General features: G+C 35.0%; 1 protein-coding gene across 2 annotated transcripts in view; it reads left to right on the forward strand.

Annotated features, from left to right (window-relative positions):
* LOC110452245 (protein Wnt-11b-2-like) overlaps positions 1-18967 on the forward strand; it is a 69900-nt gene extending 50933 nt beyond the window's left edge. For both annotated transcript variants that reach the window (XM_021500631.1, XM_021500630.1), the window contains 4 exons: positions 11492-11724; positions 15681-15961; positions 16876-17168; positions 17712-18967. In XM_021500631.1, the coding sequence (XP_021356306.1) occupies positions 11492-11724; positions 15681-15961; positions 16876-17168; positions 17712-17886 (982 nt within the window). In that variant the 3' untranslated portion in view covers positions 17887-18967. The remainder of the gene's footprint in view (positions 1-11491; positions 11725-15680; positions 15962-16875; positions 17169-17711) is intronic.
* Positions 18968-20764: the final 1797 nt, after the last annotated feature.

Consider the following 20764-nt stretch of genomic DNA (forward strand, 5'->3'; position numbering starts at 1 on the left):
TATCATCTTATAATAGCCTAATATCGGATTATAATATCACGAGTTGATTATATTTGATTTAATTAAATAATCAGAATTAACCAAATAAAGTCTGCAATGTACAGTTGTTGCAGGCTGTTTCCATATTGTATAAAATATAACGAACTTGATTATATCTAACGTAACCAAGGAAAATTTTGTCAACATTTTACAAGGATAATATAGGAAGACATATATTAATTGATATATTCAATTTTATCAATATATTTAGTATGAATATCGGATGAACGATGAAAAAAGTAGTCAGTGCTTATGTTTCGTTTCCTAACAGTTAGCATATTACAGATATTATTGACCTATTAGCATAGTGTTCGTGAAGAGCATGCCAATCCTATCCCACTCAATTCGTTTTTTCAATTTTTGAAATTGTGAACGAAAATTTCTACTTATATTTTCAAAGTATTCAACTGTCCATTTTGTTTCATGAAACAAAATGTGATCTTACTGTTAAAAGAAAACATATTTCTATTTATTTCATAACTAGTAAATATTCTCGCCCAAATATCTTTTTCCTGGTAGTGGTCATGTGCTAATTTTAGTAAGTTCGTGTATTAAAAGTATTGTCTTTTTAAATAGATCTGTACAATGTATTATGTTAAGGGTTTCTAAGAACGACCTTACAAAGTTGATGTGAAATATGTGAAATTTGGTTGGATATATAAAAGATAGAGTTACAAATCTTCATTTTACAATTATTTGGAAAAATCAAACTGTTTAATGATGGTATAATATTGTGATAAATCTGCTTTATTTCAACTGGTTGTTTCATAGGTTTGCCAATTACACATTTTAAGTGCACATCGAATGGTAGAAAGAAAGAAAGAAAATCCTGTTAATGATTGGTATTTATTTATCAATTAATTGTTTGTTTTCATTTCATAATATTTTATTAAATCCATGCGATTTAATTGCTTGTTTTGGGTGTAAAGTCTTCTCGACTGACTAAGGCATTTGACGACAGTAACCACAGATGGTGGACGACTCGAAGGCAGTTTATGTGATCAAAGGGGAATCTCACTGAAATTTCATACCTGATATTAAACTGTATTTGGTGGTTTGTAAAATGGCTGATCATTCATCTAGATATAATAAATGTTGGAAGCAATATTAACATTTAAAATCATTTCGACCTTTTTGATATATGAATTTATTTTCTGAAAAGTTCATAATACTTTCCTTTTCTTTAAGCAGGTAAACCCACATTTAACTGAATCCAAAATATGACCTAAATATATTTTTCTCTTTTGACTCTTGAAAAGTAACCTTTGATTAATGAAATAATTAGACAGATTCATGACAAATATAGTCTCTAAGTATATTTATCATTTAGGCGTGTTATGTAGAACAAACGAGTGCGCCTGGAGCTACAGTGTGTGATACGTAACATTACGTATACTGGCCTCTGTTTTCACACACATACCTGATGTCTGGACTGCCCCAATACATCCTTGGTGATTAGCTACTCGCATCTGGTTAACATTGGGAATGAATGGAGTATATTTGATTTGATTTATATATTAGTTTTATAAATATAGTTTGATGATGGAGTACTTAACTCCTAGAGGGCGACTGGTGGCTGTATTTTTATCTTGCTACATATGTTATGTTTTACCGGCCCTTTCCTCTGAAATTAACGTTACAGTGCTCGGCCGGGAATTGGTTGTGTTTGGATGTGGCTCGCCTGTGAAGTAATACATACAAGCCAACTTTTTTTTTACATTAAACTATTCAAGATGTAACTGTGTAGTTGTACTTTGACTTAATTTGAAATGATTTATTTTTAATCGTCATCACAAGTGTATCTTGCAATTTTATTGCAGAGCTCTTGGAAATGTTTTAGTTAATCAGCCGCACTGCGGAGGAGCAATGCGCTATCACCCGTACGTTGATATAAGGGACGGATAGCACGAGTAAATGCCTCGTTTATTAAAATATTTGTGCAACCTTATGCCTGATAATGTGACCGAAAACTAGGTAGCTAGGATAACATAGCTGATATGTTAATGCCTTTTGGATGATTCGTTCTATAATCATCTTCATTCACTAATCAGCTTCGAATATATATTTTAAATACACGTAAAAAACCAACTCATACTGTAGTGCATGTACTTACGTAATATACCGAAAATATATGTGTTTATTTAAGGAAAAAAGATGCAGTTAAAATAATACCTTTTTATTTAAAGTAATGGTTATACATATTATACTGTTCTGATAAAGTCTCAGCAGCTCATGAACATAAAGTTGCCGCCGTACAGGGCCACACCTTAGAAACAAGTAGGCATATCAAGAGCGACATGGTAGTGTAACACTTATATAAAAGTGTAAAATGTGAAAAGATGCATATCCCAATAAGTGTAGTAGTTACATCGGATCTATTTTCTGTTTATTTCTCAAAAATGTTTCAAAATAAGAGACACATAGAACCCTGTCAAATATGCATGGGATTCCACAAAGGTAGCCTCGTACAACATTGCAGGGGATTCCACATAGGTAGCCTCGTACAATAATGCAGGGGATTCCACATAGGTAGCCTCGTACAACAATGCTGGGGATTCCAAAAAGGTGTCCTCTTACAATACTGCAGGGGATTTCACATATGTATCCTCGTACATTAATGTAGGGGATGATTCCACATTGAAAACATCTTACAACAATACAGGGGATTCTACATAGGTAGCCTCGCCTCGTACAATAATACAGGGGATTCCACATAGTTAGCCTCGCCTCGTACAATAATACAGGGGAATCCACATAGGTAGCATCGTACAGCAATACAGGGGATTCCACATAGGTAGCCTCGCCTCGTACAATAATACAGGGAAATCCACATAGGTAGCATCGTACAATAATACAGGGGATTCCACATAGTTAGCATCGCCTCGTACAATAATACAGGGGAATCCACATTGGTAGCATCGTACAGCAATACAGGGGATTCCACATAGGTAGCCTCGCCTCGTACAATAATACAGGGGATTCCACATAGTTAGCCTCGCCTCGTACAATAATACAGGGGAATCCACATAGGTATCCTCTCACAATAACACATGGGTTTCCACATAGGTAGCCTCGTACAATAAGACAATTGGGAACAGGTTATACCGAGAGTACACCATTGCATCGTATTAATTAGCACTTGAAAGATCGTGCCGGAATTGATGCACGAACTTCATGTTTTAGATGAGATTATCACAGTATCTGTAAATAAATAACTATATGAACTTATTTTATGTTATGAAATAAATTAGCTTTATATTTGGACGAAATATACGAAAAAGAACTGCAGGATTGAGCATGTTTCAATTTTGTTTGGTAAAAATGTGTACTTTTTGTAGGTGATATGTGCAAATGTAATGACCTGATGGTTGAAATTGATGCATTGGACTTATGAATGAAAGTAATGAGCTGATAATGTAACAAGATAAGATTAATACAGTTGCATGATGGTATTTAAGCGAAAAGCAAAAACTTTAAAAATTAAAAATTAAACGAACAAGCTGATGATGTATAAAACTTATATAATATGATGGTAATATAAATTAAAATGAAAGTAACTGTCTGATGGTTTAATACATGTAAGTTTTAAATAGTTCAATGGCATGCTGATATATTAAACTAAATTTGAACTGATGATGTATTATACAAATAAATCTATCGTTATATATAATTTAAAATGAAAGTAATAAATCAAAATTATTAGGTAAAGTTATGCATAAATGTAAAACTGTTAGTGTTACATATTTACTTTTAATAGAACAAAATATACCCTGAAAATATTTAAAACTATATAATTTTATAGTGCATTTTGATTTTGATAACTTGAAATTATAAAAACCACCTAGAAACTGGGTCCTTTGGAAAACAATATAACGTCTTCACAAACAGAAACGGAACGAATTCGCTCATGTTGCTTGATAAACTCACGAGAGAATTGATGTCAGAGTTGGATAGTCTGTTTCTCCAATAACCCTAAACGTAACATAAAGACATTTCGATATGACACTGCGTTGTATTATGTCATACTATTCAATTACAACTAAAATAACACCATGGCAAGAAGTTAAATAAAATGTCCGAACATGTGCGAAAGAAATAAACCACTAGCTAGGTAGGATAAACCACTAGCTAGGTAAGGTAAATGTAAAGCAGAGATGAGATAATAGACCACTGGTTAGGGGAGAGGAAATCTCTAGCTGGTTAGAGAGAAATAAATTATTGGCTAGGAGAGATGAAATCTCTTACATGTATAGGCGCAATAAACCATTGGCTAGGAGAGATGAAATCTCTTACATGTATGGCAGAAATAAACCATTGGCTAGGAGAGATGAAATCTCCAGCATGTATGGCAGAAATAAACCATTGGCTAGGAGAGATGAAATCTCTTACATGTATGGAAGAAATAAAACATTGGCTAGGAGAGATGAAATCTCTAGCATGTATGGGAGAAGTAGATCACTGTCTGGATATTGGAGAAACGCGGTTACATATAATATTAGTCATAATAAGATTGCAAGTATCACTCATATAATGTTATTGAGAAAAGGGACACCCTAGATATATTAACACTTTGATTTGTCACGAGAATATTTGCCGTCACAGATAATCTCGTAAACTCTTTGTATGACACAAGTATAGCACTCGAGATTTGGAAGTTATAAACATTGATTCCTGATAACAGGCTTTATAAATCATACCCAGGGATCACACAGATGGTGGTGAACACAGGTATACAATAAATCTGTTTGGTAAAATACAACACTTATTTCACAAAGAAAGGTCTTCAGACAATAACAATGGTACAAACATGATTCAAAAGATGTAACAGAACGGATCTAATTTGTTTTCAATTCATGTATTATATCCAAAACATAATTAATCGTAATAAATAAATTACGTGGTATTTACAAGTTGCCATGTACAAAAGACGTACTTTTCGCGAAAATAGCTAAACCTTTAACCTCGTCATTTAGTTTTCATTTCCAGATTTGAAATCTAGACATAAATAGGCTTACATTATGGTATATAGGACACTTCATACAATTTATACATAATGATAATTTGTAGCAAAGGTTTCGACCTCTCACCAAAATAAATTAAGTGGTTGAAGTAACAAACATTTTATCCAGGTATCTACCCATTGTTTCTTTTAGGGTCACATACGACAGTATATAATAGTATTTAAAACGATGATTAAGTACGAACCGTATATGACGTATAGTTACATGTATAACAAAGATGACGTACGTCGGTATACATAACGGGAATGTATAATAAGGATGATGTACTACGCCGTATAGGGGACTATTTACAGCAGGGACATCGCACGTCGGTATATAACGGTATTTAATGGGATTTTGTAGCAAGAATGACGTACAATGCCATATATTGGTTAATTATAACAAGGTTAACGTGCGACGGTATGTATCGGTTATTTGAAGGATGACATATTACGGTATAAACCGGGTATTTATAACAACAGATTTTGTACGTCGGTATGTGACGTGTACTTAAAACAAGGTTTACATTAGATCGGTATATAATAAGGGTTTAAATAATGGATGACATACGGCGGTATATATAACGGGTGTTTGTAACATGCATTACGTCCGTTGCCCTCTCTTTGCTATTTGTAACAAGGATGTGGTATATATAACAGCTATTTGAAATCAAGATTACGTACGTCATCCTCAATTTGTTAATTGTAAGAAGGATGGCATATGGCGGTACATATAATGGGTAGTTGTTACCAGCACTATGTACGTCATCCTCATTTTGTTTATTGTAGCAAGGTTGAAATATGAAGGTATACAACGGGTAGTTGTTACCAGCACTATGTACGTCATCCTCATTTTGTTTATTGTAGCAAGGTTGAAATATGAAGGTATATAACGGTGAATTGAAAACAGCATTATGTACGTCATCCTTAATTTGTTAATTGTAACAAGGATGACATATGATGGTATATAACGGGTATTGGTAGCCAGGATTATGTACGTCATCCGCAAATTGTTAATTGTAACAAGGATGCCATATGGCGGTATGTAACGGGTATTTGTTACAAGCATTACATGCGACAGTTTATAGCGGATTTAGAGGATAATACGGGCGATCACATATGTACTCGAGAGAGATCAGGCTTGTTACCTGCCATTAGGCTTCGAGTGGCCACCCCACCACTTTACATTGAGCGGTAAATCGACAATAGCTGTGCTGAATGGTTTTGTGTTATGACTTTGATGTCGCTCGGCTGTGTACATAGGATAGCCGTGAAAGGCGGACCTCTCAGACTCGCATCTCAAGTACCTTATTTATGACAAGCTGAAGCAATGATCTACTTCAGCTCAACAACACAACGTTTGATATTTCGTTTTGATAAATTTTCAAGTATCACTTATACTTTCATTGATGTCTAAAATAACGAAACGAAAGTTTTCAAAAGTGTTATCAATGAAAAGAAGTAGAACTCCAAATTACCATGTCAAGGGGATTGAAACCAGATTGGGGGTAAGGCGAGATAGGGCTATTTTACTGTGGGGTCAAAGGTCACTCCATTAGAACATGAAACATTGCAATGCATCAGACTCATAGGTAGACATATTATATAATTGGTGGCCTGTACTGTTAGCATAAAAGGGATTGGTAAACGCACGGGAACATACACGTTAAATTGCTAGTGTTGACTACTTTTATCAACTCTCACTGTGCAAATATGAAGGGCAAAGATTGTGACGAATATCGCCACCAGAACTTGTTCTGTTAAAAGGGCAATACAATGTACATTATTCCTACCTAACGATATCACGTGATCTGCACGGTGAGTTGTGTGCAGGTTTCATTATCTTAATTGGTAGTTAATGCATCTCAGTATTGGAAAATTAGGCCTATGACAAGAGATCGTGTAGTATTCAATGCTCCTCCGAGCCGTTTATTGTTTCGATTCAAGGCCGGAGTGAGGTCTCAAGCATTGAAGTCGTGTGTGGTATCGTAATTTCTCATGGGATGGATGTTTAAACGCCATATAAAACGGAGCAAGTGTTGGAGTTGGATCTAGTGACAAAGCGTTTAGATCAGCAGAGACAGGTCTTTTGTTTCATTTTTATGAATCTCACAAAAGAGACATTTATGTCCTGCTTGATGAGGAGCAGGCTAGTGTCTGGTTTAGTTACTCATACGGGATGTTCTATGTACCTCGATTAATGCACGTTCGCGTCACGAGACAGGCATAATCTCACCTACATGTACAAAGTATTTACCTAGAAGATGGTACTTTCTGAATTCTGATTATGTAGCTGTAGTGGTATTAATTTGTACAACACTGCAGTGACTTCTTGAATTTTTGTTTAGAGCTAATAGACGCGTTGAAGACGTAAATATTATTCCTGGATTGACATGCTGAATTATAAGCAAAATAAAAATTAAAATGCATGGTAACAGAGAAGGTACACATGCCAGTTAAGATGTTATGAACCTACTGACATTTAGTGAAATGAGTTTCTAATTTAAATGCAGATTTTCAATATAATGACAAACAGAACGTAGGAAAATGAATTTCTCCAAATGGTATTGGTGTGTAAGTTGAATGCATCCTTGCTTACCTACACCTTTTATATGTTAATTATTAATAGGGAGATAACGGTAACAAAAAACATTCAAAAGGTTTGCTGATTTTTTGTTATGTTTCCGTTATGTTTCGAATTGATACAAATAATAATATAATATACAAATAATGCAAACATAAAGCAACGTACTTCATTTCTTTTTGGGCGGGATACATCAGTGTTTTACCTACTTAAAGCCTGAATTTGATGTTATTGTTTATATAATCTAATCAACAGTAAGTAGCACACCGACATCTCCATTCACAACATTACTGGCATGGCAGCAGGTCGAGTTGGCGACCCCCACCACAGTGACACATAACGACAACAAATTAGATATATTTACGGTGTGGGTAGGCATCTCATATTGTTACAGAGCGAGAATTACCGGATAGTTTATTCTATAACATGACAAGTATTATTAGGTAGTTTATGTTCCGCCTTCCCAGAGTGTACGCGCGTGTGCCATGGTTTATAGTGGCCCCACCAGCGCGGCTCGGCAAATCCTAGGTGTTCCCGTTAGTGATAGCGATGGCACGAACTGCCCCTGACATTGTATTGCGTACACGTAGCATTTCATACAATAGTATATTTGTTACCCAATGTGGTATGTTCAACATGTAAATAGCTCAATTGACACTAACGACCAAACATTCCAGAAAGATTTCTTTCCTGAAATAGTGTCAAGCCATGATATATACTTTATTGGATATTTTAAATGTTTGGAAGGAAAATGCAATAATGCTTATATATATGATTCCGTAAAGAGTTCATATACCGGAAATATTCCTATTTAGCAAAGCGTATTTGAGCAATTGTTGTCCTTCGTTTTGTTTTCATGCCTCCTTGGTTGTTGTTGTTTACTTTTCATATCAAAATTAGCTTGCGGTTTCGCCTTTTATATTGCCGCCATGGTATGGTAGATTTGTTCTATTTCCTACTTTTCTCTTTCGATACTATTTTCCATGGCACTGTTAGGCCCATTGTCTGAAGGAGTGGCACGGTACAGTGTCCAGGTTATGGCATTTCAGTTAGATAGCACTTTAAAGTAGCCCTTGATTGACCCTATTGTTTGTAGATGCCGTCTGCAAATGACCTTAGCTGTTGCAAGGACGCAAAACCCTAAACAAACACATATCATACAACCATACATTAAATATTTACAAAATGAAATATATTTGTATATGATTTGAATTACAAATATTGTATTGTCTAGCTCTTCTTCTCTGTTTATATATCCATGTCCTACAGCAGCAAGACATTTGGAACTTCAACTGGCCTCATAACAGTACATTACAGTTGGTACCAGGTGTACTGCAAGCTATGATAAGTGTTTTGTGTCTTAATTGATAGCTTTCTCTCGTTAGTAGCAGTATGCTAATTGTGAGAACGATTCGCACCTTTTCCACTTGGGATTCCACATGAGACACGTGTTTTCACGGCTCGATATAGGATCTCCTCACACCAAACCCCACTTCACGTGTAAATCTGTTAACACCGTCATTGAAACAATAAGGAGCTAGCACCTCGTGACACGAACACATTCCATTGCCCACGTGACTGGCTCTAGAATACCTCCCCTCCTCCTCCCTCTCTAGCATCATTATACAGCTATCAACACACGCGCACCCCTGTAACTGCCAATTGGAGGAATATCTATACTTTACAGCCAAATCATCCAACCTCCAGAAACCCTGCACGTTCCGTGTAATTGCTAGCAAATCTGTTTGTTTCGGCTTCAGTGTTGAGTACAATTGGGTATGTGGCTTTGATCGGTGCATTTGTACCTTCCAAGTTTATATAAAATGGAAACCTTATCACAAACAATCGAAATAATGTCGTTTGTAAATTGAGGCTAAATAAACACAAGGGAACTCGTCATTAGGAAAACTTCCTGTTGCTAGCATTAACGAGGTAGTTTATAATTCATTCACAAAACTATGTGGGAACTAGACTTGTTATATAACAAAGTCGGTTTTCTTTGTTTTGAATGCTGGCATTCTCTCCGACTCATAACCGCAATATGCATTTAACACACCCTCTCTCAAACAAAGTCATGGGAACATGCTACAAGGGCAGACAACGTCATTATCACACAAGATATCTTTTGTTTACTGATATAATATTTGATAAACCGATAAAATTCGTTAGTTCACATATATGTATTGTCGTATATGATTAAAATAATGTTTGTTTTTAAAGTTTGCATCAAAGTAATGAATACGTTTTCATTTATAATATTTTTTAAGCATTATGAAAAGCTTTTATATATATATATTACATTATATACAAAATTATCATATGGAAAAACAATTCAAATAATTCAGACAAGGATATCCGGAAGTTTATTTTTATATCAAAAATGTGAATGTTTACTTACTTGTTAATATATATGTATGACGAATACTGATACTTGATCGAATATTTTGAAAGTATGTATATTACTTAAAGGCGATTCTAGACGCCCATGTACATTGTATATATATATATATATATATATATGTTTATGTTAACCATTTTTGGAAAATATAATAAATGATAATAAAAAACCCAATTCAAATAGCAAGAACTATTTGGTTGCTATCACGTCTCTACAGACAAATCAACAAGTAAGCAACCAACCATTGTGTAAAAATCTCAAATGGACCTGGGTAGGAATCAACAATTGTTTATAAATTTCATACCGACCATTGTGTACAAATCTCAAATGGACCTGGGTAGGAATCAACAATTGTTTATACATTTCATACCGACCATTGTGTACAAATCTCAAATCGACTTGGGTAGGCATCAACCATCATGTTTACTTCTTATCCTCCGTTGTTTATAATGTTCTGGCATGACTTACATGAAACATCTCAAATTTACAAGGGATATGCCGTTGAAAGGAAGAAAGTTTTAAAAAAATCTTTGATGGTTCCTATTAAGCTGTATTTTAGTGACAAAAGCAACATCTATGTTTGTTTTCTGAAGCCTTGCTAGATATGTTACCTTATTTATGTTCCTATTTCTTTGTTTATAAAATTTGTCTGAATCGATCTTAGTTTTGAAAAAAATCCTACGAAATGCACCAGGATGTTTGTTTCGTGCGAATGCAATTAAGAGAATGGTGAAAAAAACTCGTATTTACAAGAAAAATCAAAGGACTAATGCTTAAAGGGTGTTCCTCACTCACGGTATTCAAGTGTTTAGTGGCATTGTCTGTCAGTGAGCATTATCACGACAAATTAGGCCAGAGATGGCGATCTGTAGATGAAGAAGAGATGAAAGGCGACTGTCTGTTGGACAGGATAATATGCTGACGGGAAGAGGTAGATACAGTTGTTTACGAGAGTCACTCGTTTGTCCCATTATATGGACTAAACACCGCTTAAGAATGGTACATAGCACATTTACACTGTGGTCAATCGACCACGAAAGCCACGGTAGCGTCTGATGGTCCGTATTTCACGAAAATAGTATTTAGCCCAAGTTTGTATGTCAACATAAATAATTGAAGATAATTAGAATGTTTGTCAGCCATGTCGAGTATTTGACATGCAGATATGTTCTACATGTCGAATTTGAAATGATTTTACAAGCTATACATTGTTGATTATTGATTTAATATACATTTTTAAGCCATATATTATCGTAGCAAAAACACTAGGACATCTCTAAGTTACACTATTTAGCTGGATATTTAATTGAACGTCTGTTTACCTTTTAAGTGTTTCCGTGTAAAGAAATTTTCAAAGTTATTGTTTATACACTGTAATATTTGAATTAACCCAATGTAAATATACACATATTCAAATGAAATACCAAACGTGTTTTACCATTTATCTTTAATTTTTCTTTATTTCTTTCAGAGCTTTGTATCAGAGTAAACAGAAGCCTTGGCAAGGCAACCAGAACTGTTCTAAAGCTTTCGGCATGGTGAAACGACAGATTAAAATATGTAAACAAAATCTCGACCTAATGGGCACTGTATCACATGCTGCCATACTTACAAAAGACACATGCGAGTCACAGTTCAGTGACCGGAGGTGGAACTGTTCATCTATCCAGAAGGCCCCTCGTCTTACACGTGACCTTGTGAGAGGTGAGTGATTTTAGTTTTTTATGAAGAAGTAATTTTATTTTCGTATTTTCAGTATCTTCTCACTAGTGGATGAATAAGTGATTTTAGTTTCGTATTTTTAGTATCCACTCATCGGTGGATGAATCAAAATGCTTATTTGTATGGGATATTGCATAATGCACGTTTAAAAATATATACTGATAATTAAAAATCTTTTAAAATATAAACTAGATTTTCTTATACGTCTGTCCTATTACTGAAACAAATTATCTTGTCTAGGCTCAGGTTTCGTGATAGCTTTAAATTTGAAATATAAACCAGGTTTTAATTAACAAGGTGTGTGAACTCGAAACTTTAAATTATATTGTGATGTGCTTGTGGTTTTGTAAATAGGATATCACTATAAACTATAGTATCAAACCGGAACCTGATGTAAAGACGTTTGTATATCAAAACTAGTTATTAGTTTGATAACGTTAAAGGTATGTGATTGAAATCCTAAATGAAACGTAAAATATAAATGATATAGTTGTCAGCTTAAGAACGTCTACGTAAGTAATTAGGGTGGCATTGTCACTCTGAATAGAAGATCGCACGAGAAAAAACAATTGATAACATATCAACACACTTATACATCTTAGGATCCCCATACCACCACCGAAAACTTAAATACGAAGTGGAACCTGTTTTAACAAGCAGGACACGTGTTCTGTGAGTTAACATGCAATACAACCAGGCTGGGATTCGAACCCTTGACCTTGGATCAAAATACGGGCACTCTAACCAACTGAGCATGTGTGCCTGATCAGTCGGTCGTTTCCTGGCCCTAACTTAATACTGCTGTTACTGTGTGTGTGGAAAACTTAAGTTTAATTATCTAGAGTTTTATGTGCCATGGGACAGGGATCTTTAAGCCAGGCTGCACCTAAATATCAACTTTCTCATTTGGTCGAAATACTACAAGCATATATAAACGTATAGATAGAACCGTCTTGTCATTAAACCATATTTTGAAAAAATAATCGAAAAGAAAATCCGAAAAGAGAAAATACCGAAGTATGAACAAAACCGTTATTGGAACGCAAACTCAGAGTGAAAAGCGGTAAGAAAAATTGTGTCTTAGACATGTACAGTCCTCCTATAGTGATTCCCTACTAATAACACTCTACAAGACAGTTCCGAAAGAGGAAGTGTTTTCTCCTGTAACCAATCTGTAGAGTTTCTCACTCCTAAAACATCGGATAAATATGCAAGAAATCAACAAGAAACCGGATGCTACACACGTGTTCCCCACATTTTGGTAGAATCTTCGACGTGATTTCATTGGTCAATCTGATCCAATCAGGATATCACGTAAAAAGACTTCTTCGCATCGGCATCGTACATTTGGTGTCATGCTTCACTGCAACTGTTTCTCCTATAGGAAACTGGTATCATATATTCACCACAAAACCTTGCCTTTATGACATTGTATGAAAGTTATGGAAGGAGAGGAATCCCTTAACCTGTTGTGGTTGGTTATCATAATATAACTAATTGTCATTAATTTTTCATATTGTTAAAAACATACACGGTAATCTTAATGGCCTTTACCATCTTGAAAACTTCCGATATTCAGACATGATTAAGAAGAAAAAAAACCATCACTCATTACAACTTTTGGTACTGGCTGTAATTGAATAAACATGAAAAACCACCACAGCCTTTTAAAGGCCCCTTATAACTAACCGAAGTTAAATAAACATGATAACCAACCATCTCTCAGTTGGAATCCCACTAACTAACTCCAGTTAAGATTTAGATAAATATAACAACAAACTTCTACACGTTTGGAAAATATCTAACTAACTATAAGTAAATAATGAAACATAAAATAAAAACAAATAACTTTTCAAAAACACTAGAAAAAAACTTTTGCTAGATAAACATAATAAAATCAATCACTCGTTTGGGAATCATTATAACTAACACAAGTAGGAAATATACGATAACAAACCATCACTCGTCGAGGGCCTCCCTAACTATTTATATTGAAAAAACGTATTGATAACCATCCATCAATTGTTACTTAGGAACCTCATTGACTAACTAGAGTTAGATAAACATGGTAACTCGATTAGAACTTTTGTAAGATAAACATGAAAACGACCCATCACTCCATAACAACTTGTGTTAGATAAACATTATAATAGGCAATCACTATTTTAAGAACCTCTTTAACAAACTAGAGTTAGATAAACATTATAATCATCAATCACTCTTCGGGGAACCTCTTTAACAAACTAGAGTTAGAAAAACATGACAACCATCAATCACTCTTTGGGGATCCTGTATAACCAACTAGAGTTAGATAAACATGATAACCATCAATCACTCTTAAGGGAACCTGAATGACTAACTAGAGTTAAATACACATGATAACGCCATAACAACTTGTGTTAGATAAACATTATAATAAGCAATCACTCTTTGGGGATCCTCTGTAACTAACAAGAGTTAGATACACATTTTAACCATCAATCACTCTTTCGGGAACCACTGTTACTTACTCAAGTAAGAAACACATGATAACCAACAACCACTCGTTTAGGAACCTCTATATATCAACCGAACTATAAAAACCTAGGAGGATATATAAAATTTCAGACGGGAACAATAACACCATTGCATGGCTGTTTAGTCAGTTTAAGAGGAGGAAGTTGCAGATATAAAATGTCTCAAACGTGTAAATAAGATACTGGGAGGGTACAAAGGGTAAGCCTGTTGCCAGGCTACCGATGTTTGGCGTGGCTGTTAGATAGGGGTGATAGTACTGAAAAAAGGTGTGAAGAGCCAGAGCTTATCTCCATAAACAAACTGGCTACAATGGACCTCCATGAAAGTATCCAGTGCAGGGGAGGCTTTGTCATCGAGGACATTCAATGCGCCCAACTTTATGTGGGTAGCAGACAAAGAACTGCCTAGAGGACAGGGCAAGCTCCATACACTCTACCAGGAATTAATCCTACTCGCTCCATTGTCGTTTTACTGTGGGTTTACTCTATCAATGGGATATTCATGTACAATAAAACTATATTGTACAAATTGACAAGATTTTGTTAACAAAGATATCGACATTAAATTGCACCAACTTGGTGTTGTGTTAGATTTTATGACGTGCCAATTTTAAGATTGCTTTTCAGTTTAGCATCGCGTTACAAAGCGGACTACACGGTGGTGCTGTGTGGTTTCAGGTCGGGCCGTATTACCGCTGTATACCCGCACGTCGTAACCAGTGTTTTATGGGCTTACATGGGTCATGTACATATAAGTTAGACCCGTGTACACAATGAGGATCTCATTGATGTGTCAGTAACACAAGGATATGTGAAAATATCCTTTTCGCATATTGAATTAAGAGATATGTTAAAGACTCTCGTATCAGTCTGTTTAAGGAGGATTCTCACTCCGCATGTCATCATTAAACAGGCTGAGGGTGTTTTTGCGCCGTCTTATTTAGATGAAGAATATATAAATTTCTAATGCATCATTGACCTCATTTTCCTATTATAAGTGTACATGCACCATGATCATTTTCATTTAACATGAATAAATATTTATCAATAATTCTGTAATGCATCAGTGACTGCATTTTTCGCTTTTGTCAAAATATTCAATATTATACAATGCTGAACATTATCTATTAATAGTAACACTCCTCGTAATTACACCGAAAACACAGTTCCTCAGAAGTATTTAAGCTTGAAATGAGCAAACATGAAATTGGATGAGCTGTCCAATGGCTTGTGTTCAGAATTGAAGTCAAGTGATAAACAGTCATCATTTTCAAGTCATCAAATTCGTTCTCGAAATCCAGCCATTATACGACTCCAATCCTTGATGAGCAAGTGTCAACAGGAAGATGTTACGACTATTTATTTAATATTTGAGTATTTTTTATGTTTGAAATTCCTAAAACTCTTACTTGTTTTTAACAGGTACTAGGGAGCAGGCATATCTTTACGCAATATCGTCAGCATCTCTCGTGCATTCTGTTGCACGTGCGTGCAGTATAGGTGTGACGACAAAATGCAGTTGTGGAGCTCTCCCTAACAGCCCCCCTCATGGCGAGTTTAAGTGGGGAGGATGTGGCGACGATGTAAAGTTTGGACTTTATCTTAGTGAAAGCTTTACAGACGCTTCTCTGTCAAAACGTGGTAAAATTCGAACGTCTAAAAAGGCACAGATGAATCGCCATAATAATGCGGCAGGTCGGAAGGTATGTATATAATAATGAGGTTGATGAACATGCATTATATATATTTCTTTTGGGCTTGATGAACATGCATTATATATAGTTTATTGGGCTTGATGAACTTGCATTATAAATAGTTTGTTGTGGTTGATACACATGCATTATACTAGTTTATTAGGGTTGACAAACATGCATCATATTAGGTTTATTGGGCTTGATGAACATGACCTATATATAGTTTATTGGGCTCGATGAACTTGCATTAAATATAATGTACATAATTTATTTGGGTGGATAAACATGCATTATAATTATTTATTAGGGTTGACAAAAATGCATTATATATAGTTTATTGGGTTTAATGAACTTGCATTATATATAGTTTATTGGATTTGATGAACTTGCATTATATATAGTTTATTGGGCTTGATGAACTTGCATTATATATAGATTATTGGGCTCGATAAACATGCATTATAAATAGTTTGTTGTGCTTGACAAACATGCATTATATATTGTGTATTGGGTTTGATAAACATGCATTATACATTGTTTATTGGGTTTGTAAAAAATCATTTAAATGAATGTTTATGTACAATATGTACGTTATATTCTATGTATTTATCAAAATAAGTATTTGACAGATAATGACCCTGTCACTAAGACTATACTTTGATTGCCATTGTTCTTTATTATGCATTTGTTAACTGACGTCATAATGTATATGCATTGTTACTTCAGTTAACAAATGCATATTAAAGAACAATGGCAATCAAAGTATAGTCTTAGTGACAGGGTCATTATCTGTCAAATACTTATTTTGATTTTAATTGATTAAACTTATAATAATACATGGAGATCCTTGGATTGCACAATGTATTTTATTACAGCACGGAGAAAACAACCAACATTAATTGTGTGTGCTAATTGTTTTACAGATCGTGTCTGACAGCCTGACAATGGCCTGTAAGTGTCATGGTGTTTCAGGCTCCTGCTCCATCAAGACGTGCTGGAAGGCCCTTCCCGATTTCTCAGCCATCGGGAGCATATTAAAACAGCGCTATACAAGTGCTGTAGAGGTTAAAAGGAAACGACGGAAAGGCGTTAAAGTGTTCCTTCCGCAGAATCCGAAAATTTCATCGATAACGAAGGATTCCCTGCTTTATTATACAAAGTCTCCGGACTACTGTAGTCCCGACCCGAAAACAGGGTCGGTGGGTACTAAAGGAAGGTACGTACTCTACCTCCATAGGCGGAGACAAAATCTGTATATTTATCTGCGCATTGGAATTTCTGTTATAAATTATGACAAAAGAAAATGATTCATGTAAGATAATATAAAGACTAGTTACTGTAACATGGAGCAGTTTCAATGGTGGAGTTGTTCCCGCTGTGACTCACCAGATTAATCGCTATGGGGATATTATTTTTGTGTTGGCAAGGGCTTTGAAAGGCATTTATTATGTTATTTATCTACAAATAAAAATATTCGTATATTGATATTTTCGCGCTTATTTACTAAACACAAAAAAATTGCGGCAAATTCCACATCGCCAACATTTTTACTTTAACAGTATGTTGAATATTCATGTATTTCTTGTACTAATGTATTGTTTACACAGTGTGTTTTTAACTGATTTCAAGAACATTTTGATTTGTAATTCTGATGTTTCTTGAAATGCATCTATGTGTATGAAGTACCTCTACAGTATACAGTGAGGTGACATCCTTCATATCACCTATGTAGCTGATTTGTATATTTTTCCTTTTTCAGGGTATGTGAGAGGAACGGAGACGGTTGGGGAGGATGTGATACCATGTGCTGTGGAAGAGGATTCAAAAGTTTTTCTATAGAAATCACTGAACGTTGTGAATGCAAATACTACTGGTGTTGTTATGTGAAGTGCAAGACATGCAGAAAGACACTGCACTTAAACACTTGTCAATAGGTAGTGATCCATGTGCTCAAAAGTGATGGGACATTTGTACTGTTTGTATTAATATACGGACACTCAAGGACATCTACAGGACAGTTTCGTATTCACAATATTGTGTCAAACGCTGGATTCAGATTAACATAAACTATTAACACTGTGTGTTATGCAGTCCGGTATGAAAAATGACATGATTATAGTTCTAGTAGTTCCTGTGAATTCTCCAATTTTGAAATCAACACAGATGTTGATATCTAAATGTAAGCTTGTTAAGTATTCGTTAATGACAAAAACTGTCGAATGCCTGTTAGTAATTTGCATGTTAATTTATCCCTTTCGCTGAAGGTGAAAAATATGTCCTAAACTTAAACATTTGTGATAGTGTTAAAATAGTAATTCGTATTGTAATCAAAATGAAAATATAGTGCATGTCTCCTTATCGAAACTGATCCAACGTTAAATATCCACAAACAATTTACTGATTTAGTGCTGTGATTATATATCCCCTTATGAACATCTAGGAAAATCTAGTGTTCGAGTTGATAAATGATATTGTGGACGGCATAAGACATTTTCTTCTTGGAACACCAATATTCGGCTCTGAGGACATGTAAATAAACTGCCAAAGAGTCATAAGAAACTCAAATGACGTTTAAAACATCAAAGGCTAACATTGGCCGAGTGATTGTTAAACCACGTGACAACCTCCAGCAATAGATGTTTCCACGTCATTCTAATGGATTATACACATTGTTTTAATAGAAGCTGTTTAGAGACGGAGAACGACTGATCTAGACAGGCTTTGTCCCTTCGAGGATCATGTGTCAGACGATACATCAAAGGGATGATACTGACATTTACCCCTAATTGAAGTAATGGTTCTGTTCACATGTTGTGGTATATATTAGTAGGCGATACTTAATTTATAACTATGTGTATAATGCTGGAGATCATGTTGTTATATTTTTGTATATAATGTCATAAGCACATTTACAATGTTAAGTATGATTGTAAAATTATGTCACCCTATGTATATAAGTGTACCTAAAGAAATAAATTAATTAACTACTTGGCAAATTTTGGTTACCCTGCTAGTATATTGCTAGATGAAATCGGGACGTGTATTCATGAAACTCTTCGTATACTTAAACCAAGATTGTATGCTTCAGTCCAATCCCCTCGCTCTGATAATTAATTTTGAAAGGTACATTTTTCAATCATTTGGAGGATCAATGGAAAGACTTGATTCAGGATACTTTTTGTCGCTTTATCCAAAGATTTTTGCGAGTTACACATGCAAGAGAGTGGTGGTTTTGGCTTAAATTCATGCTAGAGCTAAGGAATAGTTTCATGAATACAAACCCAGTAACATTATACTTCCAATATTAAAAATGGCTATTTCGCTGACTTAATATTTGATGCAAAAGAAATTGATATAAATATCAGTTTTTATACTTGTAAATTGATTAACAGATTTATGTAGACTTCTTACACGGCATTACAAACAAACTATGAAAAACATCACAGAAATGTGTGTGTCAAAGGGAACAAATACATTGTTTAAAATTAATATCGTTGATATTCTGGCATACGTCAAAACAATAACCTACAGTTTATATATGTTTATCCAATATGTAATGATAGAGATACTTCAATACAATAACCTTTATGACACCGTAATTCTGTGCTCAAATCATGTGGCAATGTCAAGTGCAAACATATCTAGATAAAGGTATATCGCTTTAATATATCTGGATAACGTTATATCGTCCCTGCATATTTAGCTAACGTTATATCGCCCCAATATATCTTGCTCACGCAATATGATTCTACAGAGTGCCAGTAACTGACTTTATATCGATTACTTCTATAAGTATATCATGTGTTAAAACAATATCGTACGTTTAATATATAAATATAATAATATACAACATTTATATCGCGCCCTTTATAATTTGCAAAATCACTTTAAAGCGCTTTACACCGCATGACAAATAGTACAATTGTATCCCTATTAAGTGGTAAGCCAGATGTTAATTTCAGGGATAGTGTTTTGATAACTTCAAGAGTTCCGTTTAAGAACAGTCTCCTCTAATCCTGACTTGCGGAGTCTATACTTGACCCCGGGTAAAACATATACACAAATCTTCTGTGAGATCTACTCCTCTGTGGTTTATTGTACCACGTGGTACACAACTTTTGACGGCAGTTAAAGGCTACATGTACTTACTACTCTGCCATATGGACACTACAATGACAGCGAGCTTTGGAAATGAAGCGCTCTGTGCCCGTGTTCATGAAACCGTTCTCGTGCTTAAGCATGGACTCTGTGCTCAAACCATGTGACAATGAAAAGGTACATTTTAAACAGCTTTCTGCATGGAGAATCTTCGAAATTCTTTCAAATCATGGAAAAGTGTGAAAGTTCATTTATTTAACACAGACTCTGAGTTTGAGCATGAGAACATGTTCATGAATGTGGGCCCGCGAGTTTACAGCAGAACAACAAAGAAAAGATCACAGGGACGATGTACTGTAGGTGCGAAAAGAGATTTATGTCCTGCATTCAAAGGACAAGTATGCAGACAGTTATTTAAAAAAAATGTTAATCCTTTCTCGATAGGAACTTCCCTGTTTCCCTACCTACAGTGTTAAAATGTCGCAGTTACGTCAGCACTCCATATATCATTTATCGTGACTTCCGTGATAGCTGTCGGCTGCTGACGGAAAAACTGACAACAGGGTTTTAAAAGATGCTTGTTGATGAAGACTTATGACAAGATTTATGGTCGCCCTCATGATCCTGCAGGGAAATATGCTATTGTCTTCGCGTGATATAAAGGTCAATATTTTTATGATGCACTTTTAGAGTGGCTTGTGGTTTTGTTATCAC

This window comes from Mizuhopecten yessoensis, unplaced genomic scaffold (genome assembly GCF_002113885.1).
Source record: "Mizuhopecten yessoensis strain PY_sf001 unplaced genomic scaffold, ASM211388v2 scaffold6505, whole genome shotgun sequence".
NCBI lineage: Eukaryota > Metazoa > Mollusca > Bivalvia > Pectinida > Pectinidae > Mizuhopecten > Mizuhopecten yessoensis.